The 19,347-nt window shown below is 39.1% G+C and overlaps 1 protein-coding gene across 1 annotated transcript in view; it reads right to left on the minus strand.

Annotated features, from left to right (window-relative positions):
- Positions 1-19,347, minus strand: part of DISC1 (DISC1 scaffold protein) — a 191,265-nt gene that overhangs the window by 134,712 nt on the left and 37,206 nt on the right. Inside the window, exons 4-6 of the mRNA XM_035899688.1 lie at positions 13,991-14,141; positions 10,602-10,731; positions 6,475-6,710 (exon numbers count right to left, since the gene is read on the minus strand). Of these exons, the coding sequence (XP_035755581.1) occupies positions 6,475-6,710; positions 10,602-10,731; positions 13,991-14,141 (517 nt within the window). The remainder of the gene's footprint in view (positions 1-6,474; positions 6,711-10,601; positions 10,732-13,990; positions 14,142-19,347) is intronic.

Below are 19,347 nucleotides of genomic sequence, written 5' to 3' on the forward strand. Positions count from 1 at the left end.
GAGGGAGGAGGGCTCTCTTCTCTCACTTATCTATTTTACATACTTGCGTTCCTTTTTAATATTATCATTTCCCTACTTTTGATATTTTACAGCAATACCACATGGACAGACAGTGTGGTGTGGGTGTGTGAGAGAGAGATTATTAAGAAGGGGAAAAAGAAGAAAGATTGCCGTCCAAAGCAGGTAACAGTACAGAGGAAGGAGCCCAGAAGCCTTATCCTCTCACACAGTACAGGAGCAAGAATCCTACACAGATTAGACACATATGCACACAAACACACATGCTTACGCCACCGTGGGTGAAATGTAACTATCCAGGAAGGTAAGTGGCTATCGGGTAGTAACAACTGACAGCAGGAGGGGGAAAGGCTGGTCAGAATGACAGAAAGCCTTTCTGCCAAGGGAGCACCACGGGATTGCTGCCATCCTCCCAGGGCAGAAACATGATGATGCAGCGTGTGAAAATCACCCACCAAGCAAAAGAGCCAGAAGTAAATTAAGATGCATGAGAAGGTGAAAGCCACAGTGACTTGCCGAAAATGGTTCCATGCATACCCAGTCCCAGGACCAGCTAAAACTTCCCCAGCACTAAATCAGGCCAGAATTGGTTTACATAATGATGCAGTGTACTTAGAGGCCTATTAAACCATCGGGGTCTTCATGGTCCAACTCATAACGCAGCATAGGAGTCTCTCCTGAAAAATATTCATGAAGACTTTTTAAAAACAAAAAAAAAGTTTTGATTATTTTGCTTCTAACCTACCTACCAACATCGCTTTCTACTTGTAATTAAGCACTACTAAGGTTGTGAAATCAGGAAAAAGTGCAGACAACAAAAAAACTCCAAGCAAACCAAAACCCCAGGAAGTAAACTCAGAAATAAAGACTCCAAGAGTATCTGGCACTAAAAGCACAAATCAGTTCTCTGCTGTTCCACACACAGGCCCAGCAACCAGTCAGGAACGTCAGCAGCCTGTGCACTGCAGTAGAAACTTTCTGATGCTATAAAGCCATTTCATCCCTCTGCTCTTTGTATTTGTGCTACCCTTCTATTCCCAGAGGATATTTTTAATATGTATGCATTTTCACAGAAACAGCCAAAGAAAACCTCAAACCACATATTTAAAAACTACTTTCCTGGATTGACTGCACGTATCTAGCAGCTATCTTTTTGAAAGGATAGGGAGCAATTTGTTTTCCTTCTTCTAAACACGATTCTTTAAAGCCAAGATTTTTATTGAAAGGCTGATGTGAATACACATGGCTGCATTCAGACTTCAGTAATTTCACATAGCTTGCTAACCGCTAATTTGACTAGAAATTTCACATGGCCATATACTTTGAAGAACAACAAAAGGTGTACAAAGCAGTCTCTCCTAATGACAGTACATGACAGCCCATTCTGAATAGCACTTTTCCTAAGTTAATATGTGAAACCATGTACAAGTCTTTTTTTCCAACTTTTCCCAAGTAAACCAACTTCTCTTAAAAAAAACAAAAAACAAACAAAAAAAACCCCAACCAAACAAAAAAACCCGAAAAACCCACCACCTTTTTGCCTCTATCAGGCTTTGGCCTCAACTGAAGTTGCTGAATGCTTTGAGTATATTCCAACTAATAAGGTTTTCAACCCCCTGAGCATTTGTATTTCACTTTGAATTAATCTTTGTCAGATGAGCCCCAGGCATCTCGAAAGCAGAGTGAACTGGTTGCATAAAACTTCAAGTTCAGTTCCTTGCGCCACTGGCCATGACAGTACTATAATAACTAAGATACAGAACAGAGAATTTCCCTATCTTCAGAAGATCCCACACACCCACTGTGGAACAAACTCCTACTAATTAAAAAACGTTCCATGGGAAGGGTGGAAGAAGAGGTGGAGTATTCAAATATTTTGAAAGATATTTAATTGAATTTCTTTCTTTCAACCAGCATTCAGTGCCCAGACAATAGTCCAGATGGAACCATACAATTTATTTTAAGGATGACATGCTATACAGTCACATATACTGGTAGATAAGGATAAAACCAAAAGAGAAAATGCTAAGTGAAACTAAATATGAACAGAAGTAAAATAGACTTCCCCAGTTTTCACTGTGAAATGAAAGGAAACAAAAAAAGGCAACAGGCACTGAAGAGAACGCGTCAAATAATTAACATGGTCTTATTTTATAATTAGAAGATTCAAGTTACACGAGTTAAAAAGACATACTTCTGAAATGGTTTCCTCTTCAGTACAGGATACAGAAAAGGTAACAATGTTGTTACCTTTTGCAATCTCCAGGGGAAAGTACTTCACACTGAAACACTCAGACCCATTTTCCTCCAATTTCAGTATGTCATCTTTAGTTAAAACACTAATATGTGTCACGGTGCACACACCACCAGCTGCTCCCACCTTTTAAACACATCTCCACACAACCCCACATAAGCAAACTCAGCTTTTGCACTGCAATTCCCTCATTTTAGAATCATGATTACACCCTTTAGTTTACCAAGAGCAATTAGGCCTGCCTGGGTGAGCAAAACGACCACATTCTGTGGTCTCAACCTCAATGTGAATCCCTGTCAGAACACAAGCTAACATATTTGTTTGCACATTAACTGGCCAGGTTTTAACCTCAGCTTCCAGCAGCCCTCAAAGAAAGGGAAACGTGTCTAACGTTTCTCAATTCTTCAAACTCAAAGCATACTTTAGTTACTGACAAAGGCTTTTTGTTTTCAAAAAGCCCACCACATACCAAAGATAAACAAGACAAAACAAAAGATTATTAATCTTCCTGAAAATAACAATGTTTGACAAGAAAAATAAGCTTAGAAACAATGCTCAGCCCAATGTTACATTGACTTACTCTCTTGCTTCTGCGCACTTCTGTCTGGGCAATTATTCTTCATTTAAGATGTTCTCTCTCATTCCCTGAAGTTAGCTTTAATAAGTTGCTATTTAATAGCATTTAGACCAAGAAAAGCAAAATAATTTGTATTTTATAGTGAGCTGCAAGCCACTCAATACAATTCATTATAGCACAGATTGTCTTAAGAGATGCTTCACATCAGCCCTGTGTTCTTCCAGTGCTGAATGCAATTCATGTACACAAGTAATTATGCAAAAGCACAATGCAGTTAGAATAAATAGATAGTATCTTACAACCCAACACCCAGAAGTTTGTCATTTACAGCCCATCGATACTGAACGACTTTCTACATGAGCATTGATCTTCAGTATATGTGCATGAGTAAGAGCTTTATTTCTCACACAGATATCCCCAACCTTAGAAGATTTTTTTTTCCTCTGCAGTGATTCATAAAATAAAGTGTACATTTCCAGAAAAATCTCCTTCATGTTAAATATCCCAAGACTTTGGAATTTAAAAATAATATGCTGAACTGGCTTCATCAAGTATTTTAACCTGTTACCTAATATACAATTGCCTTTCACAACAAGTACAGGTTTAGGATAAGCCAATGCAAGTTACAATGAGGGAAATTCTGGCTAGATAAGAGACAAAAGTTTGCAGCAAGAGTGATGAAATGCAGCATGCCTAGCAAGGCTGCAAAATCTCCATCCTTCGAGATATGCAAAACTCAGACAAGATGGGGCCCTGAGCAACCTGATCTCACTTGGAAATTGTGGCCCTGCTTTAAGCAGGGGTTTGACAAGATGACCTTCTAAATTATTCTGTAATTGTATGAGAATGTAGGGGATGCCCATAGGCACACGGGAAGTATAACGACACCAGATGTCTTACTATCTGCTTGCTGCTTTTTCATCTTGCAGAGAGAGAGAACAGAGCATGACTGGATGCAGGCATAAGATCACTGTAGTTGAGCTATGATGGACGGCACAGTTTTAAAAGGAAGACACCCATCATTTTGTTCAGTTTAACAGTGAGCCTAACTCCCCCTGTTAATTAACCACAGCCACTGTAGAAGCATGTTCTTCCCATCAGCCCTTCTGGATATATAGCCTGCCCTGAAAGCAAGAAGTGGCAGAGAACCCATGCTGGAAATGTGCCAGCTGACCATCAGGCAAGCACAGCTCTAGGATGCTTTCAGCCACCTACAGAGCAAATGGTTTGGAGGAAAAGACTTGGGAACCAAAGACTAAGGAAGAGGCCACATGACAAAGTCAAGTGGTTGAATCACGCAGCTGGACTGGAGATTTCAGTCTATGTTCCCAAGGCAGCTTGTGCACTTTTCAATAGAGCAGCAGGCATGGCATATACAACACCTGGGCAGATTTTGAATGGGATTTACCAGACCAAGAAGCCACGTCATGTAGAGAAAACACCTACAGGCTATTTTTAATTCAGGGGAAGCCATCATCTCCAGCAGAGAGGAGAGAAGCTGCTGAATATAGAGTGAGTGGTACCTTGCTTCTTTGGAAAGGCTTCATCAACAAGGTAGTGGCACGTTCCTACCAGCTCACTTTGCTTTTAAGTTGGGAAGAAGAAGAAAAACAAAAATCTAGCACTTCGTCATTGGACAGTTGCCAACTCCCTCATCAGCTATGACTACCAGGTCTCTCTCTCATCTCAGCTGAGTGCTATAACCATTAATCCTTTCCACTTTCACTCTCCCAGAGTCAGACCTCCTCTTGCCTGTTAGCCTTCTGGCCTTTTGCCAGATTTCTGCTTTTGCATTCCTGGACACGTTAAGGTCCAGCTTAAGAACTGTGATGGAGCACACTCCTTGCCAGGACACTGAAATCCTTAGCAGGTAAGAGCTTGCTCTGAGGCTGTAGGTTCAGATCCAGACAGGCTGCAGAGGACCTAAGTGCAGAGCTTCCACATTCTGAGCCCAAGGACTCTAGCTTCCACATAACCATGCCACAGGTGGGCATCATCATTGCCGTTAGTTCCGGTTAGAAAGGCTTTGGGGTTTGACAAGAGCACACAACTATAATCCGACACAAGAGATTTAAACTGTTGCCAAAGGCTGCTGCAGATGCCTGCCTAAATGTGCTTGCTTGTGCAGTCCAAACCAGCATTTATCTGTCCCCACTTGCAATAGGGGAACTCCAGCTATGGTATAGAGAGCAGAAGCACCTGATCACTGGCCCTGGTGGCACAAAGTTGATCAACAAGCAAAACTAAATCAGAAAAGTTCCGTTCAAGGCATCTTTTAAAAATTAACAGAAAGGAAAGAATTTAATTCTAAATCTTCATTAAAGTTCTGAACACACTTCAAATAATGAATGCCTGTATTCCTCCCTCAAGTGATTGTGTTATTCATGGTGCCACTGAGCGAAGAACTTGGAGCAAGTTCCTCCTGAACCAGTACTAATTTAACTCATCTTTAAATAATTTCCCAAAGAGTTAAGTGCAACTCAAATTTTGCATCAACAATGCGAGAGAGAAAAATCTGAATATTCTTTCATACGCAAATCCAAAACTAATAGAAAACTCAAATCAAAGCATGGGCTCCAAGACAGACACTGCTTGAGACATTTTATTCCTCGATCTTGGAAGCACAGGTGTAAGATACTATTAAAACAAACTAAACTTAATTCAAGAAACTATTTCCCATAACCTAATTTAAAATTTTAAAAAAACCTCAAGAGAGGCATATGTCCTCTACAAAATGTTGTGCTGACTTAAAAAAAACCCTGTATAAATTAGCATACATGAGCAGCAATTTCTCATGAACGTTAATATAACCAAACTAAATCCAATAAACATGAAAGGAGAAAAAAAATTGCAAGCAACATCGTTACTGCTTATCTGGAAGAAATGCAAGTTGGGATAAACAGGAATTTTATTTTGTCCTGGTGACACAGCAGCAGTAACACTTTCAAAGTTCCATCACCAATGTCCCATTGACTGCCAGTACAGTTTAGGCCCTGAAGCATTTCTATTGCTTTTGTAAATAAAGATGAGGTTATTTCCAAAACATTACCAAGAGTAGCTACTTTTCCATTTAAAGGAACCATACACTGTGAATATAACTGTAGGTGTCCCAAAAGTCTTCATGCTTTATCCCTTCCCCCACTAGTTCAAGTCCACTGCCTGGGCCTTACGTTCATCACATCAGACCTCATTATGAATGGAAGTTCATTGAAGCAAGAAACATCTCTAATATTTATTTGGATGGTGCCTAGTACACACTGTCAGGTTGTGAGAAATATGTTGTAATTACTGCATTACCAAGCTGGCGAAAAAATTCCACCAGCTAACAAGAAATAGTTTAAACTGATGATAGGTATTAACAGTTGATGGATACGTATGCTTTCTGTAGATGGCTCTTTACCATAAAAAAATAAGTGTAAGACCTTCAAATAACTACCAAGTCTTCCTTCCCGAGGAAGTATGCTAATATTAGAACTTCAGCATTGGTTACTAGAAAATTTCCAAATGTCTGAATCCAGCTAATTAGCTGGCACAATTACGAAGAAAACAACTGACAGCCAATTCAACAGTACATTGGGAAGATACAAGATGCTACATCACTGACAACATGTTGAAATTCAAATACCTCCTTACTGTCCCTGGAAGATCCAGACTGAATGGAATTTGGTAGGAGGATGCTAAAGTGTCATCCACAGCCTTGCTTATTTCCTGTAGTTCTCTCAAAGAAAGGCAGCCAAGTAAAGCAGTCAGTTCACAATCCTGTGACTGAATAAGCCTGTCTTGTTCTTCAATTTCTCTTCTTAGCTGTTGATCTTTTGCTTCTAATATGGTCAGTCTTGCTCGGAGGTCTTCAATTTCTTTCTGCATAGAACAGAAACCTAAGTTTACTATGAACCCTGTTAAAGGAACCCCTCTGCCCCTAGAAAAGTGCAGTACAAGTCTCAGAAGTAGCATGAATTAAAGTTGTCCAATTTATCACAACATAAAATGAGAAGACATTATTTTGTTGACACACAAAGATTCTTACATCTGTTGTATTTAGAAACTCTAGTGCTTCCACAGTCTGAAACTCCCCACCTCCTTTTCAACACCAAATTTCAGGTTCTTCTTCTAACACTGTCAGTCACCTTTTACCTTTCAAATATACAGGTATTTCCCAAGATAAAAACTTCCCCCAAAAAACTAAAATCTCAGTTCAACCATGACAACAGAATCTTACTACAGACTGGAAGCTAAATTGATCAACCATCTGTTTGTCCTCCTGCAGAGTAACCCTGCAATAGTTCCTCCTCTAGGCTTCCAGTCCAACATCAGGGACAGTATGAAAGTGGTGAATCAGGGGCTGTCTGGCCAGTCCTTTCAATTTCTAATATTAAATTTTAATTAAAAGCACAAAATCCCTCCCTTGACTTAAAATAACCAGAGCTTCAACCTCAGTTGCACTCATCTTGACAGAAGTTCAAACCCCATGCATTATGACACTAATGTTTCTTGCAAGAGCTCATTCTAGTTTTTCCTTGAAAACGCAACAGATAGCTTGCATACAAGGAAGGAGCACTTCATGAAGGAGTCTGGGTTGCTGAGCTAAAGTTATTTAATATACGGCCTTTTGCTCATTTGTCCCAGAATTTGAAAAGTGAGTTAAAAAAAATAAAAAAATCACAGGAGAACTACTGGCTATCAAAGTGGTTGAATGCCATAATAGAGAATTTGATTCCATTCCTACATCTCTTACAGTCTCTGTGAAACTTTGCAAGCCACTTAAACTATTACCTCAACATACAGTCACAGATTGAATGTTCACCATTTTCCATACAACCAAGGTCTTTGAAGTGCTATCTATAGACTCTCAACAGAAGTCAAAGCTCGTAATTCCATGCTCTGATCACATTCAGTCCAGCTAAAATGAGAAAAAAAAAAAAAAAAAAAAAAAGAAAAAAACAAACCACCACCCTTTTTCAGGTAAATAACTAGGGCATTACAAAACTGACATTACAAATGACCATATAGCTTTTTATGGTAATTCATTTCTTCATTCTTTATCTGTAAAATGGCAATAAGAATGTGTCTTCACCCAAAGTGATGTTATGGATCTAAAATGAAGTGGGCTTGAATCACCTGGATGCCATGTTGATTAATACTGTAAAAAGAGACCATTCACAGATTAATAAATCTGCATCCAAAAGAGGGTTTGAGTGGCATACTGTAAAAGTGTTCTGGGGCCAAATACTGAGTAATGACGACGAAACGGTATTCTGAATAACTGAACAAGCACTTTCCATCTTCAGCAATGTATGAGGCAGGGATCCAGGAAAAAAAGGGCATGCTCATGCAATTAAAGACTCTCATAAAACATAAATACAATGCACAGACACAGACTTTGGCATTTCTTTGCTTTTTGAGTGCTTCACTTTGAAACCTTAACATTCTTTTAATGTTTTCAATGTAATTTAAGTGAAGTTTATTTCACTAATGCTCATTTTGTCAACATATTTTCAGGTTTGCTGCACTGCAACAAGCTCCCTAAGTATCACTTAAAGCAATAAGAAACAGTCCTTGCATGTTCAAAGGTTGACTGGCTCAACGATTTCAACTTATATTAGTGCTGCACACTAGATTCATCAATTATTTTCTTCCTTTTTTGGTTTCAGATTTAGCAACAAGAGAACAGAGTGGCCCATGTTTCAACCCACAAGCATTTGTCAAGGACAGAAAGGTCAGCAGGCCAAAACCAGCAGTTTTGTTTCTTTCAGCCTCAAATTAGGCTTTTAGTGTGCACAAAGGACAATTCTGTCTCTGTGTTACTGATTTGGGAATATTGCCAAAATCTTAATAGGCCGTACTTAATACAAAGGCCTTCATATTCTGTGAAACCGTAGTAATTGCACTCACTGCAATAAGCAACCTGCATGGGAACAGAAAGGGAGATGAACAGAATTTGGTTTTACACACACACTTTTAGTGTTGAAATGTTTTTACAACAGAAATAGATACCAGAAGCACACAATCTGTATTCACATAGAGAAAGCTGTTCTGCTTGGGAATAGTTCACAGGCATTCTTGGGAGAATGGAAATTTTAGTCAGTAAACTGGAATTCTCTTGCATTCTTTTCCAGAAATGCCAAGAAGCCTTTAATGTGCTCTTGGTCAGCCTCCAGGGACAGATAAAAAGGACTTAAAGTCTCAGCATGGAACAACCAACGATATTCAGCTCACTAAACATAAGCTGGAGTTTTACTTTGTGGATTTGAGTTCAAACTGAGATTTCTAACACGACAGCTAATCAGTGCTGATTGTAAACCTCCAATTCCACTTAAGGGCTGGTGTTCTCCAGGAAGTACAGATTGCAGTAGAAACATTAATATGTAAATTTTAGACACCATCATGGGCTCGCTCAGATCCCTGAAGACAAATGCAAAACCAACAGGAGAGAGGGTAGAAGCAAAAGCAAGGTAAAGTAGGGCTGAGGGAAAAAAAAAAAAATATTATTTCAGATCATGTGAGATTTTGGTCAGGAGCAATCCTTAAGGGATGCTGGGAGCCACCAAACATCACAGATCAGCCTTCTCCAGAACCTGGAATTCATGACAATTTTGATCAAATGCTCATAAATAGCATACCTGTACAATGATGTGGCTAATTTGTCCCTAGTAAAACTACATAGGAATAAAGATTCAACTGGAGCAAGTAGCTGGCATGGTGTCTTAAGTACAGCAGTTTTCAGTTGAATAGCATGAGGTGGCTGGCCTGGACATCTAGATTATCAAAAATAGTTTTCTGAACACTGATAATGTTGAATTGGACCATGTCTGCTCTTATACATTGATGAAATATATCAAAACAATATAAAAGTGATGACTAGGATAGAAAAGATATTTCTTCATCAAAGTAAGATTTTGCAATGCTTTTTTCCATTTCTTTCTGATTTATATATATATATGTATATATATTTCTTTGTATACTACCATATCCACCAAAGGAAGTAAAGTATCAAAAATAACAGTATTCCAAGACAATACCACAGAAAAAAAAGAAAACTAGACCTACTAGCTCTCTAAGATGTCACATTGCCGAGTGTGATAACCAAGGTTTAAAAGGAGGTGGAGCAAAGACTTGTACTAGACAGTAAACTGAGATTTTTGAAGGACGGTAAGAAAGAGCTAAATTTTGCTTAAAAGGCTTGCAGATTTAAAATTGGACAGAAGCCATCTTAAAAATATTCCATTTGCCAAATTACCACATTGTGACATCACGTGTCAGTGCAAAGTTATTGTTGGCAAACGCCAACTGCTTCATGATGATTCCTTCATCCTTATGAAATGCATCAATCATCTTTCAGGAACAAAAGCTGGTAAATCATGTATTTATAGTCAATTCTAACCAGAAATGGATGAAAGATTGCTTCCTTCAAAACTTTTTGTCTTCAAATAAAAGCTTCTGAAGATCAGTGAAATATTAAAATGGCAAATTAGAACATAAAGATCACACTTAAAAAGATAATGAGGAAAGTTAAAGCACACACACAAGCCACCAAGCCTTCCAGTTTTGCTTCTCCATAATGAGATTAACACAGCTCCTGTGGCTGCCATCTCCAATCATCACTTAGATTATCAACTGGACTACAGCCAAGGCTCTAATTGCTGCACAGAGCAAAGTCACTATTACAATAAATTTATTTAATTCTGTGTGACAGCTTACAAGCTTTTCTCCACACAGCACTGGTTCTTATAGACAACTTTGCAGTCCTGTTACCTGTAACCATTTCTTTTCTTGAAAAAGTTGGTTTCGTTTTGCGGCTGAATCCTGCGTCCTCTCCTGGAAAGTGGATCTCAAAAGTTTATGCTCGTTTTCATGCCAAAGCTGGGTTTCTTCGTGTCTAACCCTTTGAAAAAATAAAGAAGAAAGCTAAAAATTAGCATTATTGCTGAGCATCGACGTTTCAAAGATTTAGTAGATCAGAATGCTACATGTTACCTTCAGTCATAACACTCCATCACCAGAATGATTACATCTTAAACGGATACAGTTAGAGAACAAGAGATTTCTCCTTGGCATATCTTCCTTTATTATCTCAAACATTTACACTGTTTTTACAACACGCTAAAGAAGGAAGAAGGAAAACTTGTATAGCTTCAGGCTTCCCCCAGCTTTTTCATACTTCAGAAATTTATCCATCACTGCCTTGAAAGAGACAAAACTAAGGCACGTAATTTCTATCAATACAGAGAAAAATCTCTCTTAGACAGAAGTTTAGAAACTTGCCAAAGCCATTTTTGCAGCTTCTGTCAGCTTTTGGATACTACATTAGAGATCATCTGGAGTGTTTGCTCCACAATGCCAAATTTTACTTCTCTCTTGCACAGCGAGTTATTTCAAAATTGCAGTCAGTGGGATTCCTCACAGTGGTCTGTACAACCCTCAGCTGTAAATCTTTGCATGGCTGGACCCCAAGGTAATCAGTACATTACATTGTGTCAAATCTATAATCAGCCTCTCAGAATGCACCTGCAAGCAATGCAAACCTGTTTTGTCTTGCATATTCCTGCATAAGGGCATGCACGCTTGCAAGGCCAATTGCATTTCTGTGTCCAAGTGCATGCATTTCCACAGAAAGGGTACAGATGCATTTCAGTATCTTGTTTTAAAAAAATGGTGTCTCAAACAAAGGATGTTTTTGAAGCATAATTTCTCATTGTAATCTTGCAAAGCATATACATCCATACAAAACATGCATCACAAATCTGGTTTAAGCATGATTAATCGCACAGTTATGATCTCCATGCACAGCTGTTTAACAAGTGTGTAGAACAAGAGGTCTCTGCTGCAGGACCATCAGGAGACACACGTGCTTTACTCCCTCTCTATGGGCTGAAGAACATACTGAAAAAGCAAAATAGAACCCTGGCACCAAAATAAATGGCATTAATACTTAAACAAAACAGACATAATGACAGCATAACTGTATTTCCATAATAACAAAATAGATCAGACACATCCATTTTATGAGGTGCTAGGCCACCACCATGTACATGCCTTACAATCATCACAGATTACTGGGGCTCCAACCAGCCACACTTCCCAGCAGCTCTGAAGCCATCTTTTAGTGAGAGCTGCATCTTTCTGAGAGCTGTATGCAACAGAAATTTCCAAGCGGCTGGTCAAAATTTAGGGAACATTCCACAATAAACATTGGTTATTCTCATAAACTCCTTGGAAATCCCGTGTACATCCACCTACTTGGTACTGAGGACACAGAAACACCAAGCCTGGATGATCGCATGAACACCGTATTGTTCCTAAACAAAACATAACCAAACCTGGCTCCTACCACCTGCCCCCAACATCCTGTGTCAACACAGATTGCATTCACCTGAAAACTCATTTCATAATTTAATCAAGTAAAGCAAAACCAGGGCATGAATTTAAGTCTCATGTATTAAACAAATAACCTGCCATACACACTTTTCATTTTAAAAGTTCTTTATTTGCAAGAAGATGAGACTGGCTTGACCGCAGGAAAACTGCGATGATCTGGTCTTCTGGGGCTAGTCTGATCATCTTTTTAATTTTCCAGGTGAAAAAAGAAATCTTGGATATATTGGTTTTGTTCCAATTCAAAATGAAAATAAAGACTGAAGCCTACAAATTTTCCTCAAAGAAGTGGTCGTTTTCCACCCTGTACTATCTAAAAATACTTCTGGAACACAAAAGTTTTAAACACTCCTATTGAAGACAAAAGGGTACGTTTGCTGCATCAACAAGAGTCAGACCACAGATAAAGCGGCATGAAAGGCTACAAGAATCAATTGAGAAAAAGAAAGGGTGTCACAAAAACAGTCAAACTCAAGCTTAAAGGGGTGTGCACAAGACAGAAAATGAAGAGGATATTCATCTGACCCTGAAGAATGGCACTGCTCTCAGACCTGTGCAAAGAGAAGAGTTACAAATATAATCATCTGAAGGACAGGAAGACTTTCATAACTGTATATATTTTATATATACTTTATATAGGAAAAAAAATAAGCAGACTATGTATTTCAAGGATGCTTTAGTGACTCAATTTCTAAGGCGCTGAAGACAACACCACCTCTAAAGCAAAAAATCATTATTACAGATTAACGCATAGAGCACACACGTCTTAATGACAAAACACAGAATGTTGTATCCTAATCTTTAAGGAACGGTAAAACAGCTTCCCAGGGCCTCAGAAGGTAGAAAGAAACAGCTCTGAGGGACTGCAGTTTGTTTTAAACCTGTCTCATTACTACATGGCATAAATAGAGGGTAAAAATACCCTTAAAAGTCTCAAATTTCACAATAAAATCCTATTATCTGTACTGATTTTATCTAATTTTCATGCGTATCAAAAATTACACCCAAATATACTGACTAGAACACTGCAACCTTTATATGTACAAACTGACAGAAAACAAAAGGCAAAAGGTTTTTCTTTTTTCATTTGTGCTACTGCATTTGAGAATAGCTTCCAATACCTCTTACTTCTAAGAAGAGTAACCAGTAGCATAACTAAAGAAGACCTAGAAAGAGAGACAACTTTTTCTTCCTAAGCTAACTACCTCCCTTGGGTCATCCAACACATCTCACATTCCCCCAGTCTTTGAAGTTGTTATCCCTTCAAGAGAAGGCCAAGAATTTATTTTTGAGACTTTGCACAGTGCTGAGCACTTTACTGCCACCTAACAAGTGATGCATAAAAGGAAGCTCCCAAAGATCTATGCATATCAAAAAAGAATCTGTTTTTACTTTATATTTAAATATCCTTTCATTGCCTGAAAAGGAGCATCTGAATTAACTCCACGGGGAACCATTGCTCAAGCTGCCTTGCTGTTGTATGCTCAAGCTGCTGTGTCAAGAAGTCGATCCTATTCCCACTCAACATCAGTGAGAAAAGTTCCATTTAATTTAACAGTTCATCATGATCTATGTTTTTCAGGGCAATTCTGAAAGAATTGTAGGAAGAAAAAAAGGCAGGGGAACAGAGGGAATTTTCATAAACAAGCTCCATATTGATAGGTTAGAAGGTCCTTAAAACTCTCTATTAGAATTATTCATAAATTGTATTCCACATTTTGAGAAAAACAGAAGCGTCACTTTTCATAATAAGGAATCAACAAACTTACCGATGATCAGCAGCCCAGCGCAACGTTGCTTGAACTTGGGTAGTGAACCTATCCAAAAAACTGCTAATTGAAGGATGCCTTGAAGGAAGCTGAAATTTTAAAGAATTTTTCTCTTTTTCCAGTTCTTCCAGTTTCCGTCTAAATTTATCGGCTAGAAATTAAATTTAAAAAAAGTTAGTTAACAGTGACAAAAAGGTTCCATTTTATCTGAAGAAGAAAAAAAGTTGATCAACAAAAAGTAAAATCCGTCTCACAAATGGTTCTTCCCTTTTTGATAAAATATACCGGTCTGTTTTGCTCAAGGATGAATTACTAAGACTACAATGGAAAACATCAGATAACCAGGATGCTAAGCTACTTTCTTCTATGACAAGGACAGAACTGCAGGCTTCCTAGCACTTTCACAGAGTTTTAATTTGGTAAGGCTCCAAAGAATTGGCTCAAAGTTATCATCTGTGCTCTTTTCCTAGGGTAACAGCTCTGAAATCAAAGAAAACTCCTTTTCACTGCTCCAGTTTTAAAACAATCTTAGATAGCAGTTATACATTTAAAGTCTGACCTTTTAAAAAATTGCAGTGTTACTAGGTCAAGAACTGAAGAATAACATATGATATCTCAGCAATATATTTCAGCAGAAAATACATGTGCAATTACAGCAATTAAAAATTATCTCCTTCCAGGCTCTCCGGAATTATGCTTACTTTATCATCCAACAAAAAGATTTACTTTCAACTTTAAATAAAAATAACCCTGATCCTTAAGAGAGCACTTTGACTCTATCAAAACACTATAAATTTCTTAAACACTTCTCTATATAAGTTAATTCTCACTATGTTTTCTTTCCCCACATAGAAAACAAAGGAACATAGTTCCAATTACAAATTACTATTTCTGGTATGTATATTCTCTAATCTCTACAGTGCCGGTATACTAGCAAAAATTACCTACATGACAGATAACAAGCCTGGCTGAGCCAAGCCACGAACACCTTTGATGATACATTAGTCAAATCAGTGACGTTTGAGCTAGCCCACAAATGGAAAACCTTTACAGTTCAGTACTTTCCTCATGACCTCGCTGCCTACAATTTTGCATGATTAGCATTCCTTCCCTCTAACATTTTCAATACAACATGTTACTATCAGAATAACATCCATCTGTGCATGCTTTTTACTGCTTATTTTCTTTCTTTATCCTCAAAGGGGTTTTAAGAAGGGGGGTTGTTTACATTTGCTGGTTTAGCAAAATGATGCATTTTTACAATAATCTATCATTAGTATTGATCTCCCTTCTGCTTCCATGCCAGTGGGGTGAAATAAAGACACAGAACCTACTAATGAGAATAGATCTTCCCCCTAGGCCAGCAGACCGTTCCAGGGTACTTCAACTCATGTTGTTGTTGTTAGGGTGCAAAATGGTGCCAGAAGGCTCTAGCTGAAACAATCATCACCCAAGTTACTGTAGGGTCCAAGTCTTGCCCCAACAACCACATGTACACGTGTACATACTCTTCCTGCAAAGGAGAAACACCTTCTCAGCAGTGGAGGTAAACCACAACTGCAGTGTGTTTCTCAGGGACCACAGCTGAACAGATTCATCCTATCCTTATCACCACAAAGACACTGGAATTTGGGCGCAGATGAGACTTCTGAGCCCATACTTTGACCAGAAAAACATACCAGCATTCACATTTCATGTGGAATTTCAAATACAGCCATCAAATATATCACTGTTACAAACAGAAAAGTAAGGGCTGGATTGTGACCAATGACCACTGAACGCCAAAACACATGGAAACACCTCCTTTTACTCAAACCATTCACCATTGGGCTTCCTGTGTTACCCAAGCAGGAGTTGTGGCAATCCTCTACAGACATTCAACAATGTTGTCATTGTTCTTCAACATGATTATGCTCACACTGCGTTTGCGGGTCCAGTTGTTTCATCATTCTACTCTTACCCATCCTGGCCCTAGAAACAGGCTATTTCGAGAAGGAAAACAGATGAGGGGATCCACGTGCCAACTTTATCCTCAAAGGGGTTTTAAGAAGGGGGGTTGTTTACATTTGCTGGTTTAGCAAAATGATGCATTTTTACAATAATCTATCATTAGTATTGATCTCCCTTCTGCTTCCATGCCAGTGGGGTGAAATAAAGACACAGAACCTACTAATGAGAATAGATCTTCCCCCTAGGCCAGCAGACCGTTCCAGGGTACTTCAACTCATGTTGTTGTTGTTAGGGTGCAAAATGGTGCCAGAAGGCTCTAGCTGAAACAATCATCACCCAAGTTACTGTAGGGTCCAAGTCTTGCCCCAACAACCACATGTACACGTGTACATACTCTTCCTGCAAAGGAGAAACACCTTCTCAGCAGTGGAGGTAAACCACAACTGCAGTGTGTTTCTCAGGGACCACAGCTGAACAGATTCATCCTATCCTTATCACCACAAAGACACTGGAATTTGGGCACAGATGAGACTTCTGAGCCCATACTTTGACCAGAAAAACATACCAGCATTCACATTTCATGTGGAATTTCAAATACAGCCATCAAATATATCACTGTTACAAACAGAAAAGTAAGGGCTGGATTGTGACCAATGACCACTGAACGCCAAAACACATGGAAACACCTCCTTTTACTCAAACCATTCACCATTGGGCTTCCTGTGTTACCCAAGCAGGAGTTGTGGCAATCCTCTACAGACATTCAACAATGTTGTCATTGTTCTTCAACATGATTATGCTCACACTGCGTTTGCGGGTCCAGTTGTTTCATCATTCTACTCTTACCCATCCTGGCCCTAGAAACAGGCTATTTCGAGAAGGAAAACAGATGAGGGGATCCACGTGCCAATTTATTCTCTCCCTCATTAATTCTTGGCTGCATCCTGCTTTATATATTCCAGTCTACACAGAATTCAATTAGTTTCTACTAACAGACGTTTCTAAATAATTTGTTTCACTGGCATTTTATAAGTACTATTGCTGGCGATATCTGCTCATCATCTCTCAGTACTATATGATGGTTTACCCTTTCAGCATTGCAATTAGGTGTTTACATCTCAAGAGACTCGACCACCACTGAGCTGAACACTGTAGCATTCAGCTTTTAGGCTCCTCTCCTGGAAAGGGAGACCCCTCAGTTTGACCTGACTGATGTCCTCAGTGAGACCAAGGCACCTCAGTGCCAGCTGCGGAGCAGGGAACCATGCAAATAAGTCTTATCTCAGTCCAGCTTTCAGCACTGCAGCTCAAGAGAGATCTGAATCAAGCAGACATAATGGAAATGATCACAAGTCTAACAAATAGAACATGTGAAAAATATGACAATAAGCAGGGTTCCTCAATCCAGTGGAGACGAAGACTGAGGGGAGTAATTTCCAGTACTGTTAAAACCAGAAAGCTCCAAAGAAAGTGGCAATACAATGCTTTTCACCTCTCCTCAGAACTTGAGTCCTTGGTAACAAACCTGAGTTGCAGCAAAGGAGACGAGGAAAACCATTAGAGATAGTAAAGCACTAAGCTTGAGACAGCCAGGAAATCTCCACCAGTGCTGGTTTTCAGGTCAGACAAACATCTCTCAGGAAGAGCTCTGGCATAGTTTTTAAGGTCAAGGCCAGCAAGATCAAATGTCCCTTCCCACCATATTTTCTAGGATTTTCCAGCCAAGAAGCAGACACAGAAGGCCTTTGCTATTTGTAAGCCATCAGACTCAAGGACAACACCTTTTTTTTACCTTCGTTTTAGTCTTTTAAGCACATTATTTCAACACAGAAAAGAGCTTCACAGGATCCCAGAACTCACCAATGGACTGAGACACCAGAAGGAACCACACACACTCAGATACCTCCATCACACACAAAGGCTTAATGCTTTGTTCCTCCATCCCATACTTCACCTCAAAATAAGTCATTTAACCCACAGCTTAATGCAAAAAGCAATCCCCCAGTTTGATGAAGTTCTTAAAGGGGGAACTTCAATGTATTCAATACATACTGTTTTACAGACAAGCATTTGAAATAAGGCTTAAATCTCTTTACCAGCCTTTTATTTCACTGTATTCTGTTGCTAACTTGCCGCCTTGCAGAAGTCCTATGGATACCCTAGACGAAGCTTCAACTTCGGTGTAAGCAGCAAGTCAACCCTTAAATTACCCTCCATCCCAACCCATTACTGCCTGGTATGCCACAGACACCCCACTGAATATAAAGTCAACGCAGGGTACAAGCCTGGAAGATGCTGACTAAATGCTGTTCTCAATTCCTGATCTAGTTAGCGGTGTCCCTGCTCCTGCAGGGGGGTTGGACTAGATGACTTCTAGGGGTCCCTTCCAACCCAAAACATTCTATGATTCTATGATTCAATTCACCAGCAGTCAGAGAACAGCACTGTCTCCAAAGATCGTGTTTTGTAACAGCTTTGAGCAAAGGAAGCAATTTCCATAATTTTTAATTGACCATATGAGAACATCTGGCTACCTCTCTACTTTTTACATATTCTGATGTTGGTTTTATTCCCTTGAAGAGAAGGTTCACTTTATCAGAACCATTTATCATCATTTAAAAAACATTTTAAGAAAATCATCACAGTAAGGGTACAACGTCATTTACTACACACTGCATATATTTATGTTTATTTATGTCTGTTCTTTGCTAATAGGTGGGAAGATGATCAATTGTGCTATTCTACAAATTGCTGGACATTAAGGAAATGTTTCTTCAACTAGTTCAACTAGAGAAGGCCATTTAATCCAGCTCCACAATCCTGTAAAGAACCACTCCCTTCTTCCCTCACTTCCCCCCAAAAATCTGAAGTATCTAAACCAGGATTTGTGCAGGGTTTACATGCGTAAATCGCACATTGCAGCCCTAAATCTTTTTCTTACCTGCTAGATACTTCCAGAGCCAGATAACCTCCCCAGCATTCACTTTCTTAAAAACTTAAAGTTTCCAAGATGACTGAAGTGTTTTTGTATACTTAACATCAAAGATATTGTTACTTATTTTGTAAGAACTAAAGAAGTCCCAGGTTCAGATCCAAAGACCCCTCCTCCAGCAGTCTGTCTCCAACCACACACAGCAGCAGGCCTTTAGAGAGGAGATGAAGAACCAGGGTGCAAAGTGCCCCTTTACCTTGACACTGCTCCTGAACCTCTGATGTTTATTAGCTGAAAGACTTCCTGAGCAAGATATTACTCCTAAATCAGGAGAAGGGGGGGGGGGAAAAAAACAACAACAACAAAAAAAACCCAAATCACCATCAGGTGGACATCTATCCAACAGAAACTTCTCTTTTGAATTATATAAACACATACCCCATTTGGTAATTTTAAATCTAACATCTGATGATCT

The sequence above is a fragment of the Egretta garzetta genome, unplaced genomic scaffold (assembly GCF_000687185.1).
Source record: "Egretta garzetta isolate BGI_Z169 unplaced genomic scaffold, ASM68718v1 scaffold118, whole genome shotgun sequence".
Classification (NCBI taxonomy): domain Eukaryota; kingdom Metazoa; phylum Chordata; class Aves; order Pelecaniformes; family Ardeidae; genus Egretta; species Egretta garzetta.